The sequence below is a fragment of the Emys orbicularis genome, chromosome 6 (genome assembly GCF_028017835.1).
Source record: "Emys orbicularis isolate rEmyOrb1 chromosome 6, rEmyOrb1.hap1, whole genome shotgun sequence".
NCBI classification, from domain to species: domain Eukaryota; kingdom Metazoa; phylum Chordata; order Testudines; family Emydidae; genus Emys; species Emys orbicularis.
Genome location: NC_088688.1, coordinates 40602412 through 40620554, shown reverse-complemented (window position 1 = coordinate 40620554; position 18143 = coordinate 40602412). Strand labels below are relative to the sequence as shown.

At 41.5% G+C, this 18143-nt stretch overlaps 1 protein-coding gene across 1 annotated transcript in view; it reads right to left on the bottom strand.

Moving 5' to 3' along the window:
- Window positions 1-18143, bottom strand: part of RGS7BP (regulator of G protein signaling 7 binding protein) — a 75264-nt gene that overhangs the window by 21824 nt on the left and 35297 nt on the right. Inside the window, exon 3 of the mRNA XM_065406797.1 lies at window positions 9058-9188. Coding sequence (XP_065262869.1) covers window positions 9058-9188 — 131 coding nt within the window. The remainder of the gene's footprint in view (window positions 1-9057; window positions 9189-18143) is intronic.

Genomic DNA, 18143 nt, shown 5'->3' with positions numbered 1-18143 from the left:
ATCTTTTCAGTTTGCTGAACCAAACACCAGAGTATGGGTAATAGAGCTTGCTGCACTGAATGAGACACTGTATATTTTGAGGATCACTTTCTCATGGCCACATAGCCCCTCCCCCTTTTAGTTTACAACCAAACATTCAGTTTCCCTTCCCCACATTAAGTAAACATACAGCTAACAGGGGAGAAATCTAACTACTCCCACAAACTGTAAATAACTGCACCAAAGAATACAACAAATACTCCAACTGAACAAGTGACTCATCTATATTAATTTTCTACTTCACGTTCATGTACATGGAGTTGAGCTTATAGAAGGTGGGGGAAGTGGCAACAAGGGGAAAGAGACTGGGGAAGTAGGGGGGTGGAGGGAGGATATCGGGGAGAGAAAGTTAGAGGACTGGGGAAAAGGGGGGAGCAGGGTGAGAGGGAGGAAGTAGCAGGTGATAGGGAGGGCAGAAATCACTGTCCATATAGCTCAGCAACCTGCATTGGTCTTCTCCTTTGCTCCGTTGTTCCATAGGGGGTACAACTACATTGCTCAGCCCTGTGCAGCTTTCCATGACATCTTGCAGGGAGGAGAGCTGTCTCTCAGATTTCCAGCCCAAGCTGCTGGGCTTTGAGGACCCCCAGCAGTAAGGATACAGCAGGGTCTCCCACTGGCACCAATTTTAAAAAGTGGCATTGGAGCCCTCAAATTTGCCCCCTAGTGATCTCTTTGGTGTACATCAGTGCTCAGCTAACACATAGGCCTTGAATGATCACAAACAAATAGTTCATTCATGTTGATGTTCATTTAGGGATGTTGTCAAATGTTTCATTGATTCCCCAGCACAAATGCAGAAGCAAAGGTAATTAATATTGTTAATACGCAATTTAAATCCACCCTTTCCTCAGTCAGCTCACTCCCATGAGATCAATTTGGGAAGAGGTGTTTCCTTAACTCCCCTGCTTCGCATTTAGCTATTTGATGAGAATTGATACACATGTCCCAAAAGTTGTTAAAGTATCAGCTTGAAGCAGGAGATAGAACCCAAATAAGTGAATGAGTCATGGTAACTGGATAAGCTCATAAGTGCAGGTAGGGCAGACATAACAACTGGGAAGTAAACTTGGTATAAAACAGAACAGGTACTCAATTCACTGCAGGCTATTTAAGAAACTTTCTGCTGCTCGTGGCTTTTGGAACAGATGTACTTCCTTACTAGCCTTGACATGAAACTGAGCTGGAAACTTTATAAAATATTTGTGCACCCAGTGCTTGGAAAGTTCCCTTGCTCTTCTAAAGCTGATCTCTGTTTAACCGTGTCTTTTTGCAAAGTCTTGAATAATCATTATCTCATTTTGTGGCATCCCCCAAAATAGTTTTTTTCCACAAGCTAGCTGCATTATGTCTTCTTTTACAGTAAATCTGATAAATTTGACAATCAGTGCACGAGGTTTGGCATATGAGGCCGACTTAGGAGCCAGGGATCTATGTGCTCTCTCTAAATCAAATTTAAAATCAGATGGCAGACTGAGCACTTCTGAAAGAAGCCAGGAAACAAATTCCAGGGGGTTGCCTTTCTCTGCTCACTCAGGTACTCCTATAATTCTTTAATTATTGCATTAAGACCTTCCCTCAATATCTGCCACTTTAGATTTAACAGAAGATAACTTGGTGAGGCTTCTCTGCACCTGGACTGAGCTCCCTTGTACCTGATCTTCCATTTTTTCCCTTCTGCTTCCTTCACCTGTCCTGTCAACACTTGCAGGGAAGAGTTAATTGAGGTGTCGTGACCTGGATATCTATTGTGTCTGCAGCAACTTTCTTCACCACAGCCATCATACACTCAGTGCCCTCAGCAGCAGCTATCTTGTCCGGGGGCTGGGAGACCTGCATTCTCCTTGTTTTTCAGCTACTTATAGAGCTTCCAGTAGACAAATCTTTGCCTGCTGACATTCCAGAGATTTTTCGGGTACCTGTTCTTTTACTAGGGGGGGTCAATAGTGGTGCTGTACTCCAGATGGAAATGGATATTACTGGCTGGCTCTGGAGTTCAAGGAATCTGCTCCCCCACACTACAGAGAACCCTCCGAAGTCATGCATTTTTTTTTCTAATTGATACTTAATAGTTTCCAGCTTTGCCTTCCCTCCAGGACAAAGGATTTGCATTGGAAAGGTATTTGGAGCAGGCAAAAGGGAAGATAACTAGACACTGCTAAGATAGTACAAATGGCACAGACCATCTTAATTCTGGTATTTCCCAATTTCTGAGTTCTTTACTTTGGCACCTTAATAATGGTCTTTTGACATAGCTTTTTGTGTGTACTATAGAAATACACTGACAAAGAACCCCTTCCCTCAGTGTACTTGCTACATAGCAAAACTGGACATATTTTTGGCTGTTGGCCTCGCTGTGACTGTGTGTGTTATAGCTATACAAAGAAGTAATGGATATTGGCGTCTGTCTTTTCTAACAGAGGCTGTATGGCAGCAGTGAAGTTGTCTTGAAGATTGTAAGTATGCAGGAAATCACTCTACAGGAAGCCTTGTATTCTGTACTGTCAATGTAGGAATGTTTATTCAACAATAGAGAGAGATGGGGAAGTTTGGGGATGGAAGGAAAAAAAGTACTTGAATCCTGGCACTTCAACTTGTGGTCTGATGTTCCATTAATCTCCAGAAAAGCATCTATCTCCTGCTAGGCCCTCTATGAAAGAGCTGGCTGGGGTCCCCTGGGGAAAGAGCATCATAAGAAGCAGACAGCCTCAGCTTTCATGCTCTTGTCAAATCTGCAGCTTGCTTGGCTATGTCTGGTCAATGTACAAGAACCCGGATTATAATTTATTAGCCGCAGGTTGGTGTGAACAGTCTGCATGTTATTCTACTTGAAGCTGCTGGCTCCAAAATAAGAACAGAAATTGTTGAAGTCTCAAGAGAGATTTTTAAAACTTCCCTGACAGGTTAGAGGAACAGAAAATGGAAAATATATTATTGCAATTCAAAAATGAGCCACAAGATCTGCCAAGTAATTATATACCTGCTAGCAGTGGGGAAAAGGTCAGACATATACACACATTTTAACAATATTAGTAAATACTGGAATCATTTACTATTTCTATGGGTATTACACCTAGTAGATAAGAAAAATTAATTGGGTGTGTATTCTCAACATTACTACTTAGATGCTGTTGAAAAGCTTAAAAAAGCTAGAATAGGAAACAACACAAAGCACTCTGTAATGATCAAAGGGTCTATTTGTCCCCAGATATAAGTATTATAATGCAGGCCCAAGTGTATAAACCTTTTCCTTAAGGAATGAATTTAAAGAAGTGGGCACAAAAGTTTAATTCTGTTAGATGGAAAAGTTGGTATGATGAGAAACAATACATGTTTTAGGATTCAACATGTGCTGAAAGATTGTTGGTTAAAATACGGCAGCCACAGTACTGACTCCAGCAAGGCAGACCTCAGTGTCTAAGAGACTAAAATAGAGACATAACAGAAAAATGAACTATTTTCTTTGCCTTTTCTATGAAGAGTGAATACACATATCTTGATTATCTCTTCTGTCCCACAACAGTGTTAAAGTTAAGTCTCTTACTGCTGTCATTCATAATGCTAGTTACACTGCTGGTCTAGTGGTCAGGTATAAATAGATTTTTAAGATGTCAAACAACTGACAAGTTGTGCTAAGCCCTCTGGAAACAAGAAGCTATTTCTGAAAAATAGTGACGAAAATTGTCTGATCCACTTGCACAATGTTAAAAAAGTACTGTGTAGGATGGGTCATCTTAGTTTGTGTTTTTAAGATTTCTGGTAAATTATGGAATCCCTACTGGCTGCCCAGATCACATTTGGAAACTTTCAGCAGGTGTGACAGGATTTAAACATTTAAGCAATGACAGAAAACTCTCTCCTCTGTGTAGTGTTGTCTACTGGGGAGTGGGAACTGGGAAACTCAGGTTCTATTCTGAGTTCAACCATTGACTTCATGTGTGATCTTGTGCAAGTTATTAAACCTGTTGTTTCTCTATCTGTAAAACTGAGATGATACTTATCTACCTCTTTATATTGCCTTAGAATCTAGGATGCAAGGTAAGTATTCTCTATATAAGAACAACATATTTTATTGGTTAATACCAAACATCTCACTCTCCACCTCCCCCAGACATAATTATAAGAAACATTTTATTTATTAAAGATTCTTCCAATACTTGCTCTAGATGCTTGGAGACAAATGATTGTGGTCACTGTTAAGTCAGTACATGACAAAACTTACGGCCTATGGCAATGACACTTGAAATATGATTTTCCCTATGCTTAGATTAGGACATAACTGCACTAACTCAAATACCATTATGTAGTAACTTGGTAAATGCTGACTTTAAAATGATAACCACTACAGTGCAAAAAATGGCTGCATTCAACAGCTGACTATCTCCCTAGGCTGGTAAGTCCCCTGAATAAACTATTAATGACCGCTATTGGGAGGTACAGTGCAATCTGTCAGGTAGCTTTAAGAAAAACATGTTTTAGTAGCTATCGTACACTATGACTCTATTAATCCTGTAACTCGGACTGTTCATGCTGCTTCTTTTGGGGTGGGAATAGGTATCTTTCAGTTTGAGAAGCTCCCCCATTGCTTACTCCTAAATATCAGTGGTGCAAAAGTACAGTAACTCCTCACTTAACGTTGCAGTTATGTTCCTGAAAAATGCAACTTTAAGTAAAACGATGTTAAACAAATCCAATTTTCCCATAAGATTTAATGTAAATGTGGGGGGTTAGGTTCCAAGGAAATTTTTTGGGGGCAGACAAAAGGCATTATATACTGTACAGTACTGTACTGTACTGTGGTGGGGAGGTGCCCCTGGCTTACCCCTGGGGCTCAGGGCTGGGGGTGCAGGGTCTGGGAGGGAGTTAGGGTATGGGAGGGCGCTCAGGGTGAGGGTGCAGGGTCTGGGAGGGAGTTAGAGTGTGGGAGGAGGCTCAGGGCTGGGGCAGGCAGGAGGTGCAGAGCACTTACCTGGGGCAGCTCCTGTTTGGTGCAGGGGGTGTGCAGGTGGCTCTGCGCAGCACAGCACTGCCCCCATGGCCGCGATTCTGGGAGCTGCCCCCCGCCCCGGCAGGCAGGGCCACCTGGAACGCAGGGGCTTTAGGGGCTGCAGGGCCCTGGGCCACGCTTTGAAGGGGAAAGCGCCGCTTCTCTCCGGCCGCTGGCTGCGCGGCTGCCCCTGCTCCTCCTGAGTCCTCCGGCCCGTGCTCGCAGGGCCGCATTCCGAAAGGGGCTTTAGAGCTGCAGGCCAGGGCCCCGGGGCCCCCTTAGCCCAAGGCCTTCCCCGCTCTCTCCCTCCCTCCCTCCCTCCCTCCCAGAAAGTCCTAAGCGCCGCCAAACAGCTGTTTGGTGCCGGGGGGGGGGGAAGTGCTGGGAGAGAGGGAGGAAGGGAGGGGGAGGAGGCGGAGAAGAGGAACTTGTGCAATGCTCCCTTGTAAAGTTAGCCAAATGACGTTATAAGGGAGCATTGCACAACTTTAAACGAGTATGTTTCCTAATGGAGCAGCGATGTAACTTTGAAACAACGTTAAGCAGGAGGACATTAAGTGAGGAGTTACTGTATGTACAAACTACAGAAGAGGCTTTAGTTATTTCTAGAGTGCAATATTTTATGAATATCCATATATCTAAAAATAAGCTATTCACCAATCACAAATTTCTTACTCTGATTGTGAGTGAATAAAAAGGATTTCCACTTTAGCTACCTCCTGTAATTACACATGGACAATCCTTTTGATGCAAATATCTAGCATTAAAATGCTAATAATGATGGAATTTCTATCTTGCCTTGAAAAGAATGTTAGTATATTTTGAGGAGAGGTTGTGGCTTCTTTTTTTCCAGGATAGCTAGCACAAATATGGTCCAAACCAACCAGCCGCCTGTGACCATCGAGCAAATCTGCCAGGCTACATGAACATATAAACTATTATTTATAGTTACATTACATTCAGTGGATGGTTAAACAAATATGAAATCATTCAGGAAATCAGACCTAACTTTCACTAGAAGAAGAACATCTCTGAGGGGTATAAGAACCTTCATTCCTGGAAAAATCTCAGCCTGTAGTTTAAAAAGCTTTATAAACCCATCCAGGAACACTTACTATAACAGTCTTAGCTACAAAGCATGTGGCTTAATATAAACAGGGATAGTGAAAAATCAATGTATTACTAAACTTTGTCAGTTTGCACAACCCACATTGGGCAAAACCAACAAATCCCTTGATGTGGTCTTTGCGATCAGGGTGATAAGTTCGTATTTACTTTGGTGAGCCTCTCGTAGGTAAAAACTTTCTGATACCAGCGGATCCAGCTATCAAAGTAGTCAAAATGTATCTGTATGTTTTGAAGAGATCTAACACTTGTACTAAAGGAGTAACTGGGGTATCTCAATACATTGTTATACTCTGTGGCCCAACAGAAACATAGGGACAGAATGCATGTGCTTTGCCAGTGGTTTACACAACTGTTTTCATAGATTCCAAGGCCAAAAGTGACCACTGTGATCACCCAGCCTGACACAACTTCCCGAAATAATTCCTGAAGCATAGTTTTTAGAAAAAATCCAGTCTTGGTCAATGATGGAAAATCCACCTTGACCCTGGGTAAATTTGTCCTAATAGTAAATCACCCTCACTGTTAAAAAACTATGCCCTATTTTCATTCTGAATTTGTCTAGCTTCAACTTCCAGACATTTACTAGACAGCAGTAGAAAGGCGAGAATCAGGATTACTGGCTTCTATTCCTGGGTCTGGAGGGGGGGTGGCATTTAGTAATTAAAGACAGCACAGCCAAGCATCTAGATCTTCTCCGTGCAGCCTGAGGGGTGGTTTAGCTTACGTGGATGATATGTGGATCTGCCATAGTGGAGACAGGTTGCCACAGCTATCTCTGCCAGCAATCACCTTGTACAAACTGCCAGCCCATTTGTGAGACTGGGCAATGACTCTTGACTGTCTCCTGTAGTAAAAGATGTAAGGCCTTGCTCAGTAATAAGGGCTGTGAAGTAAACCTTATTAACACTAGACAGTGGAAGGTCTTCTGCTGGCTTCCAGCCTAGCATACCCTCCTTAGGACAAAGTGGATGGGGTACTGCTGTGTCTGGAACTATAGATCTGTACTTATTGTGAAGGAGTTTGAATGAGACTTTGGAACATGCTCAGTGTTGTTGGCATGTCGGAGTTGTGTGGGGCTGGAGTATGTTCAGTGCAGATGGAATGTGTGGTGATTCGAGCAGAAAGCCTCTTACAAAGCTCTGCTGAGTATGTGCAAATAATGATTTTCAGAGGCTTATAACTTGGCCATATTTGCATGGATTTTCCTGGTGAAAGTAAAAGGCTCTGATCTGATCCCAGCACAGTCCCCCTACCAAAGTCATATCTGTGCTCCAAAGCAATGGAGGGACTAGAGCTCTTCAAAGAAACGTCTGGGAAAATATTTAACGTAGGAAAAATTAGCTAATTTGCCAAACTTCATTCTTGGAAATGACAAAACTGATTTTATTGAAACTTTTTTTTTTTAAACAAATCAAAGAGCAAACATGGAAAATTAGCTTGAATGACGGATGTTTGACAAAGTTACAAGTGCCTGAAAATAGGGACTGGTAATGGGAAGTGTTAGGTGTTAACTATAGGTCTTAGAGTTTTAAAGTTCTCCTTTAGTTTTGTGACTGTGCAACTGTTGTTCACAACTGTGAACATTCATTCATGCCTTTCAAGTTAATAGGCCTATTTGCATGAGTAAGTGCTCATCAGTGTGTAGGAAATACACAGTTGGGCCCCATTGCACAGAGAAATGCACAGTGCTCAGCAATATGAGTAAACCTCTCCACCCCAAAATAAATCAGCACTCACCGGTATGCCAGGGCGCAATTAGGGTATAGTGGTACTAATGCAAGGAGGATATATAATATTATATCATGATTCTCCTATCGCCATACTGTAGTACTGCTTTATCTGAGTATGCAGAACAGGTGACCTTAGAGTAAAGAGAGAACTGAAGCTGTCATAAGGATCACCTCACAAATACCGCTCATGGTTCCTGTACTAAATTCCTCATGAGATATGCAGGAGGGAGTTCCTGTCAGCCCAGCTGCTAGCAGCACAAGCTCCTTTGCTTCCATCATCTTGTTGAATTGCAGAGCTGGTCAAGAATTTTCCAGCTAATGTTTTTTTTTTTAAGAGAAAATGCAATTTCCATAAAAACAAAATTTTAAATAAGAAAATTTTGATTTTGCCCCCAAAATGTTTTTTTTTAAATCATCAGGAAAATCAAAACAAAGTATTTCATTTTGAGTTGGGTCAACCCGTAATCTAAACATTTTGGCATGTTGAACAGAATCAAAATGTCTAGTTTAGGGTCAGTTCAACAACAACATGTCTGCCTGTGCCTCATGGGAGTTGTTGTTTGGGTGCCTTATGTGCCCATTCTCCTCTATTGGCTGGGTTCTGGCTGAACTAAATCTCCCATGAAACCCTCTGGTTGAACAGCTGTGGTGCATCATGGGAGTCTCAGGACCATGATGGGAGATGAAGTCCAGCTTATGGAGGCGACTGGGGGAATAAAGCACCTGAACTACAACTCCCACGAGGCATCGTGGCAGCTCAGGCTGTCGCAATTTAATGTCAAGGTAGCCTGAAATGAAATGTTTTGATACTTTTGAATCAAAAATTTTCAGAACCCAACATTCTGCCTTATTTATTCCAGCAAATGTACAGCATATCTTGTTCAGTGGAATCTGAATAACTGGTACTGGAAGCTAAACTTCCCATTTTGGGTCAAACATTATTCCAATTCCAGGCTCTTAAATCACAATAATACATTAGATAGGCACACCTGATGTGACACACTTTTATAAGGATGGTGACATCATCGTAGAACCACCGCTTATGTGAATCCTTCTATTGTACAGACCATTCAGGAATTTATTGCTATACATACTATATGTCTACCCAAGGAAAACTAAAAAAAGGTCAGTTTTGAAGGTTAGTGTCTGTGATGTGTTTGTGTAATTCAATACCTTTCCGATGAAACTGGAGGGATCCTAGCAGACATATGGACTTGAGCATCTCTGTTGTGTACATTTCTAAGCAACATTGCAACTGAATGTATAGTCTACAGATTTCAGGATGAATCTCTCCATCTTCTGGGCTGCAACAAAAAAGAGGAAGACTGTACTTAAAATATACTTGTTTAATACAGCCTTCAACTAACTGTCTGTAAAATATATGGAAAACTTGTTATTTCTAGAGAATTTTATTTAAAAGAAGTCTTTAGTCATATAAACGTTAGACATATTTTACAAAACATTCAATTTAACTTCTCCCCCTCCTGTCATCCATGAAGTGTTTAAATATTTAAAACAATTTAAGTGATAACAAATTCTGTATTTCCCTCTAATATCAAGATCCAGGAGGTGTTTTATTCTTTATTACTTTGTAAGTTTTACTCATTCTCTCACAAGCTTTCTCTGAACTGTGGGAAGTCTCTTCTAGCATGTATAGTCCTTACTTCCCCCTGCACATTTTTTTTTGACAAAAGCAGAAAAATTAATTTGTAACCTGCAAAGTCTGAGCATTTGTTCCTTCTCCATGTGCGCTGAGGGAGTATAACTTTGGTGGCGGTGGTAGACTCATGTAGTCCTAGTGTAATTGTACTATGTAGAGGCACAAATTCAGGGTCAGGCACACGATTTCTGTAATCTAGTAGGGTCTTTGGTTATAACTTCTTGTTTTGTATTGCTTAGATGTTATTGTTACAGCATTAATACATGAAACCTAATAATGAATATGATCCACCAGTGTGTTAAGTACTTCACAGAAAAGTAGGAAGACAAGGTCCCTGCCCTAACAATATACAATCTAAAAACACAGCACTCAAACCAAGCCTGGGGATAGGATAGGCTGGAGTGGTTGAATGATGAAGTTGAGGGTACAATTTTTTAGTTTCATGACTTCTGTATGAATTTCTTTTTCAATTGTTATTCTCTGTGTTTAAAATGTTAGTCATCTGATTAGCCAACACTACAGTGTGGGGAAGTCTGGGGCTTATAGGACTTTTGGAAGAGGTTCTTTTTGAGCAGCATCTTTGTCATAATAATTGTAGAAAGAAGGACAAGGACTAAAAAAATCCATTCACTAATTTTCAGACTGAGCGTAATCTCTAATTGACTGTTTAGAACACAAATAAAATAATTTTGCCACATACAGGGTCCATTTTTCAAACCTGGGTGCCAAATTGGACATCTAAATCCCACATTTGTAGGCTCAAAATAGCACTTAGGCATAAAAATGTTTATTTTACAAGCCTAGCTGTTCATTTGAGTATCCAAAGAAAAGATTTGTCCAGCCAAGTTTAAAAGGTGGGCTCACAATCACCTTTGCCAGTAGCATTTTTAATTATACAGTTGTTGTTCAATTCAAGGATTTAGAATTTCAGCAAAAGAAAGACAAATAAAATAGAAAACTGGATTATAAAACAGATATAAACACTTGCTTTACTGAATAAATGTTGAACCTAAAGGCATCTTGAGCAGCAGTAATATGGGGCTGGATAAATTTCATAGCATGTCTCTAGATTTCTAGAGCAGGGATATTATAAATGAAGTTTTACCAACAAAAAGATTTGCCAGCATTGTTTAAAGATGTGTAATTTCCTGCAGCTAAATTGATAATTCTACAGAGCCTCTTATGTTGAAATAAAATTAGACTTGTGGGCTTTCTCAAGGGAACTGAAGCAACTAACTTGATAAATGATTTGCAACAGCTCTACTCTGTTACTTCTGGTATTAGGCTCAAATAATTTCTTAACATCAATCAAGATTGAAGTGTTTTGCGACCTACAGCAAACAACGCTCATTTAACCCAGTCAAATGGGTACTCTATGGCAAGAGGCTAAGCCGTCACTGATGCTTGTCTAACTGTGGGATGGGTGAAAGGTTAACTTCATTTTTTTGCTGTCAGCAGAAAGGTTTAAAACTTCTAAGCAAAATCCCAGCAGTTTGCACTGATTTCATACCAACAAGTTCAGTTCAAATTAACATTGATTTATAGATTAGTAGACAAGATCATCTAGTCTGACCTGCTGTATAACACAGGCCATAAGAATTCTTTGAATTAATTACTGCTTGAACTAGAGCATGACTTTTAGAATAACATCCATTCTTGATTTAATAATTGCCAATGATGGAAAATCCACCACCGCCCTAAGTAAGTTGTTACAATGGCTAATTATTCTCACTGTTAAAAAAAAAAACACCTTATTTCCAGTCTGAATTTGTCTAGCTTCAACTTTCAGACACTGGATCTTGTTATACCTTTGTACGCTACAATGAAGAGCCCATTATCAAAGTTTTGTTCCCCATAGAGGTATTTGTAGACTACAACCAAGTCATCCCTTAAACTTTTCTTTGTTAACCTAAATAGACAGACTCAAGGAGTTCAGTCACCAAGGCATGTTTCCCAATCCTTTAATCATTCTCATAACTCTTCTCTGAATGGTCTCCAATTTATCAACCTCCTTCCTGAGGGGGGAAAAATAACCTTTCACTCTCTTAGCCAGAGTTTCTGTGGGATTTGAACCTTGAAATCCTCTAGCGCTACGAGTAACAGCCATTCCCCCAGGCCACTGTACATGCATGTTACAGTTTTTCAGTGAACTCTCTAATTGCAATTCGGGATTTCCTGTCAGTTCTAACAAGTTAAAAGCAAATTCCATGTGCTTTTCTCCCATTGACTTCATTGATGTCAATGGGACTTATGCACACATGCATTCTGGGCCAAAGATAGAGGGCCAGACTGTGACTGGCCATGATCCTTACGCATATATGCATTGGAGGAATGTCTCAAGGGAATACCCTGTGCAAGGACCAGGCAACTGGAGTTCCTGCCCTGAGGAAGCACAGGGAATGCTCTCTCCATGGCCCATCAAAGCTTCATATCACAGCCCTGGAGCACCCAGAGTCTGCACCTATGATTATAAGGCAATCCAGCTCCCATAGCAGGCTTGTGAATACATAACGCACGTTGTTGTGTTTAGTTTTAATGTTTTCATTCCTCCTTCAAAATTTCTTTTAGAAATGGAGGTTTGAAATATCTTGCACTGAGTACTGCTTGAGTCAAGTGTTTTCCCGCCTGGTGGACAGGCCTGGCTATAGAGGCCTCAAACTAGTTTAGGGGAGGCACAGGCAAAGGAAAAGAACAAAGGGGGAAGAGACTGCATGACTCTGGATCTGTCCCAGTTCCACAGGAAGGGTACACTTGATGCTGTGGGGAAAATAGCAAGTGACTTCTTGAAAGACATGCACCATCCATTCTTGCTCCTATAGCTGATACATACAGGGCTGCAGGCTTAGGCCCCGGCTGCCAGCTCAAGCGTCTCCTCTCTGCTCCGACAGCACTCAGTTCAATTGCAACAGCACATGTGTCCCAGGCCCATGGAACCACCAATTGATGATCCTGCCTCAAGGAGCATTAGCCGTCTGGTGAGTGTGGAACAAGGAGTAGGAGCCACAACACAAGAGAACAAAGAAGGGGGGATGGGAGAACCCACAAAGGAAACAGGACAAAGCAAGAAAAATGTAAAAAAGGACCTAAGTATTGGACAGAGAACCTGTCCTGAAATATGGTGAAAGAGGACACAGGAAGATGCCTCCCATTTGCCAGTCCATTGCAAGGCAGGGCCCATCAGAAAATTTCTGGGAACTGCTGGCATAATTAATAAAATTATTGTGGTTTGTTCTCTTCTCAGGACCAATTTCATCTCATATTCAGGGAAATAGTCTTGATTATTCCAGATACCTTCTTATCCCTCTGGTACAGTACAGTATCTGCATTTCTGCTCACTCACTTCTGCCTTTTATATGTTATGGTTTCTGCTTTCAATGTGAAGGGTACATTTCCTCAGAAATCATGTTATATACGTACCATATTTACTGCATCTTGGCATTGACGCTGAGTAAGGCTATGCTGACACAATCGTCTCCCACTTCCCCATCCTCAGTATCTTAAAGACCAAATATCTTTTCTTTTCAGACATTGGCCATAACTTCTAAGTTACTATGCATTCTGAAAGTATTTATGAAGGGCTTAAATCCACATGCTTCCCGAACAATTCACTGTTTGACCTCAGATTCAATTCTTAGTCAATTCCCTTAAAAAAATTCTGTGACTATATGAATGACAACATATATTTATTCTTGTTCTAGCTTCGCTGTCTTTTCAAACAATAGGGCCTTGTGCAGAAGGTTTAAGTAATTCTCAGTCAGGAGGATAGCTTAATACGAGCGCTAATTAGAGCTGAAGGCACTGCTTAGAAGTAGTCTCACAGCACTATGGGAACATAAACGAAAAAATATGGTGCGAGAACCACTAAGTTTTAATTTTAAAAAATGCACTTAATAATGGCTCTTCCGGCAATGTTTGATTCTACTACATATACTACAGTATTTTATAATCTATCTAATGCACTCATCACAATAGTATCTTGCATTATCCTAAGAACATCTAAGCCTAAAGTCCTTGGCAGTTATGCATGTTCACAATTTCTTCCATTTTTAAACAATCTAAATATTAGGTGACCTGCAACCATATGTCCTATGAACCCTTAGTAATCTGAAATGTACTCTTCTCTTTCCCCAGTATAACGATTGCCATACTGTTGTTAAATTTAACAATATTACCATTTTTAGTTGGCAGATGCTGAGAAGGATTACTGATGTAATCATACTTGAGTTGCCCAAAGTAGACTAGATAAAACATAGAGGCCAGATGCTGATCTTCATTACTCTGGTGCAAATGCGGAACAGCTCCACTGAAGTAAATGGTTACTCCTGATTTATACCAGTGTAAATGAGATCAGCATCGACTGTAAATTTGTAGCTGCTCTGAATGTAAAACTCTCAGCGATTTAAAAGTTGTGTGCAAGGTGCAGTTACAGGAGTGGACTCAAAGTGACAATGGGAACTAAGTATGATCCAAGAGCAGCATTTGATTCTTATATGCTTTACTGAAGAATACAGTCTAGGTAGGCTGAATGGAAAGGACCTCCTGGGTCATCTAATCCGATTTACTTAATTCTGAAATGTAGCACTGCAGAGTTTCTGATTTTGCAACATTTTTTTTATTCCTGTACCTTGGGTCATTCTCACACAATTGTTTTTTCCTTTTGATAAATATGTTTAATAATAGTCAATTGGTATTTGTTTAGATTTTCCAGAGGCCTTCACTGTCCTAATTTGTTCCGACTTTTAGTTTAGACACTAGTGCTCTCATTTTCTTTTATGCCATCTACATTCTCATGTGTAATACTGCATGGAATGTTGATGATGCAACACTGTGGGAAGGACTGTGCCTAGCCTTTGCATGAATTTGCAAAGATAGGATGGGGACAGGGGTGCTGAAACAATTTTTATAGTGGTGGTGCTGATGATGGAAACCATGTATTTGGTGTTTATTATTACTACTTCAAGACAGGGGGTTCGGCAGCACCCCCAGTTCCAGCACCACTGGATGGGGCACTAGGCGATTTCCCTCATTTCACCTCCCACAATTGCAGTCCCTGTACTTTCCTGACTGCACATAGGCTGCTCCCTGTTAATATCCTTTGAGCCACCTTGTGATGGGATTAATAGACCCCATAGAGATGAGGAAGGTGCCAGAGACACAGGCGCCGACTTTCCAAAGTGCTGGGGGGTCCTCGACCCCGAGCTCTGCCCTAGGCCCCACCCCCCACTCCACCCCTTCCCCCATGGCCCCACCCCTGCCCTGCCTCTTCCTGCCCCCTCTCCACCCCTACCCCTCTTCCCACCCCTCTCCCAAGTGCACCGCGTCCTCGCTCCTCTCCCCTCCCTTCCAGCCTCCTGAATGCCGCGAAACAGCTGATTGCGGTGGGCAGAAGGCGTGGGAAGGGAGAGGAAGGTGCTGATCGGTGGGGCCCGCCGGTGGAGGGAGGCGCTGGAGGGTTGGGGGGGGGAGCTGACAGGGGGGCTTCCCCGTGGGTGCTCCAGCCCCGGAGCACCCATGGAGTTGGTGCCTATGGCCAGAGAGGCTGTGTGTGGGGGGCTAGCCCCACCTCTCCAGCCCTGTCAATCATGTATGGTGTGGAGGAGGCCTTTAAAAAGGAGGAAACTACAGTCAGCTAGGGGGAGCAATCACCCTGAGCAGAAAAGGGCTGGAGTGACTCCTGAAGCCACAAGGGGAACTCCCATCCAGGAGACCTCCACACCCAATCCTATGGGGAGTGCAGGGAACTCCCAGGGTAAGCCTGACAGAGCGAGCCTGATTCAGCTACCCAGCCAGAAGGACTCCTAGAAAACCACTATGGAGACAGCCCCGAAGTAAGCAGGTACTGCTGGTCTTGCCTTTTCCCCCTTGAGTTGGCTGTATGAAGAAGTTATTCCTGGGTGCGTTGGAATATTTGTTTTCCGTTTGATCCCCCACTGGAAGAGACCTAAAAAGGCCTGCAAAGGATGGGGTCCCTCTTGCAAGGACTGAGAAGCTCGGGCTTGAACAAAAGCCAGCCAGTGTAGATAACTGGGCTTGGTCAGGGTCTCCCACTGTCTGGGAGAAAAACCTAAGGGGACTCTTTTACACACCCCAAAAGAGACCAGTCCATGGCCCTATGCACCTGGAAGAGATCATGTTGTATTCTCCTTAGGTGTGGTGCAGCTTGCAAGCTCCTCCAGCTGTCCATGTGGAAGAAAAATGTCATGGTGCCTCAAAGCCCATTGAAATCAACTGAAAGATTCGTATCAACTTCAATGGGTTTTGGGTCGAGTCCCCAATGTCAGCATATGCCTTAATGGCACAATTTATCCACATATGTTGTTGCAAAGTCACAACTGCACTCTGCAGGGTCAGTGATGACTTTCCAAACTGAACAAAATCATAAGATGGCAGGAGTACCAGAATAATCACTCTTGAGAGATGATCATTTTTATTGCAGCGATTTTAGATAAAATAGATGATTACCATCCAGTGCTTCTGTTTCTTTCCAAGTGTTAGAAAGTGTAAATGAGTAAGAGGAGTACTGTACCTAACTTTTTTTGGGTCATAGTTGCTATGGAAACTATACTTACAATAATCAGTGTCTCTCACTTTCTTCATGGCTGTCACTAAAAAAAAAAGTGAGGAACTGAAGATTGGATGAGAAAATGGTACATTTCTCATAGAGTGTCTGGTTTCTGAGAAGGGGAGATGTTGAATAACCACCCTTAAAACTGATCTTACTTATAATTCTGATAAGGGTAGAAGTTTAAAATTGTGCATATTACAATTTAAATAATTATTGACAAGAAAGGACACTTTTCAGCTAACTGAAGTACCACATCTAAATAGCTTTCTGTACATCCACAAGCTACAACAGAAATGAGAAAAAGCAATTACAGAAGTCTTAACTGACACTTTTTGCTCTTATAAATGCTTAAGTGCCTGAGTGCAAAAAAATATTATTCTGAAAAGAGCCACCGTATATAGAAAAATGATTGAATGGTCCTTTCTGACCGAAAACTGTCCTTTGAACAATATTATTCATATGTTGTTAGATCAAAGGCCAAATTCTGCTCTTATTTACACCCATACAAGTCCAGAGTACTAGCAGTGACATCCAAGACCATAATTTGGCCCCGTTTCTACAGTAACATCTAATTATCTCCACACTATGACCCCTGTTGACTCAGTCTCACACTGTTCTGTTGATCAATTACTGTAATGCTCTATTATACAGTGTCTCTGAAAGGATTCCACTTATTTTCAGCCACAGTCTGCTCTCAAATGCATGTATGTAGCTCCCATTTACTTCAATGGAAGCCACAGACCCAAGGGCCGAATTTGACCCTCAGATTCCAACTTGTAAAAAAGGTTCTTTGCTATCCCTGATTGTTTCACTGTAATCCAGTTTCATGATTCATCCTTTGTATTGTACTTAAAAACCCTCTTCAATGTAGTCAGCTCAGTTTGGTTTCTCACAGCAATCTTCTTTGGCACTGCCATGAGGTCAAGTGACACAAGCCTTTGGTTTTCCCCTTACACTCACTATAAAAGCGTATGCTGTAAGAGAAGATAGGTACATAGTGTAACTTACACATACTGATCATTTAAGAGATATTTAACAACTAAGGATAGCTGTAAAATCCATTATACAATTGTATCAATGAATAAATATATAGTAATCTGGTCTTTGTTTAAATGGTAGTAATAATCTCATTAATTTAAACTATCACCACATAAATGTTAGCCACCAACTTTTCAGCTTCCCGTTTGGCTATTTTCTCCTTGAAGGCCATTTTACTATCCAAGGGAGCTCTCTTATAATTCAATGGATATTACTATCAGAAAGCTTGTTGTTAGTGGAGTTACGCAGTAAGAGAAGCCAACATTAGTATCTTTTTGCTGTAGGAACACTGGCAGGATTTCTTTCCCAATGAGACAAAAAAACAGCTCCTCTTTGCTCCTTGCTGTGATCTACTGCAACACAGGTGGGAGCCAGGAATAGTTATTAACTCCTGCCCCCATGGGCAGTGGCAATTTCTTTACTCACCCAAAGCAGATGAGGAGAGGGTACAGATAATCTCATGGGAACACAGCACTTAAAAACATATCTGGTAGGTGATCATTGGTCCAGTCCAAGGGACTAGTGCTGTGCAATGTACACCTAGGGGACTGGAGGGAGTAATTTGTGGAATTCCCTTAGTCTGATAAAGCCTAGTCTGTTGATGTTCAGGACACACTCGAGGCCTATCTGTTCTCTCAGGTTTTTGAGAAGGGATGAGTTGAGGGGTAAATATGCTAGAGCAGATGGTAATGGTCAGTCCAAACCGGGAGGTGAAATTCACCAAGAGGATCAGCACAAGGCATGTGCACAACTTAATACCTGTTTAGACTTATTTAGGATACTTAATTGTGGTTTAAGTAATATACAGGCCTTGTGCTGGCCCTCTGCACAGGGGAGAATTTTGTCTGAGCCTCGTCTTCATGAGGAAATTTAAACTTGGATTTTCAAAGGAGCTTAAGGGAATTGAACCTAAATTGTATTGAATTTCAATTGGAGTCAGGCACCTATCTTTCTTAGATTTCCTTTGAAAAATCCCAGCCTTAATCATATTTAAGC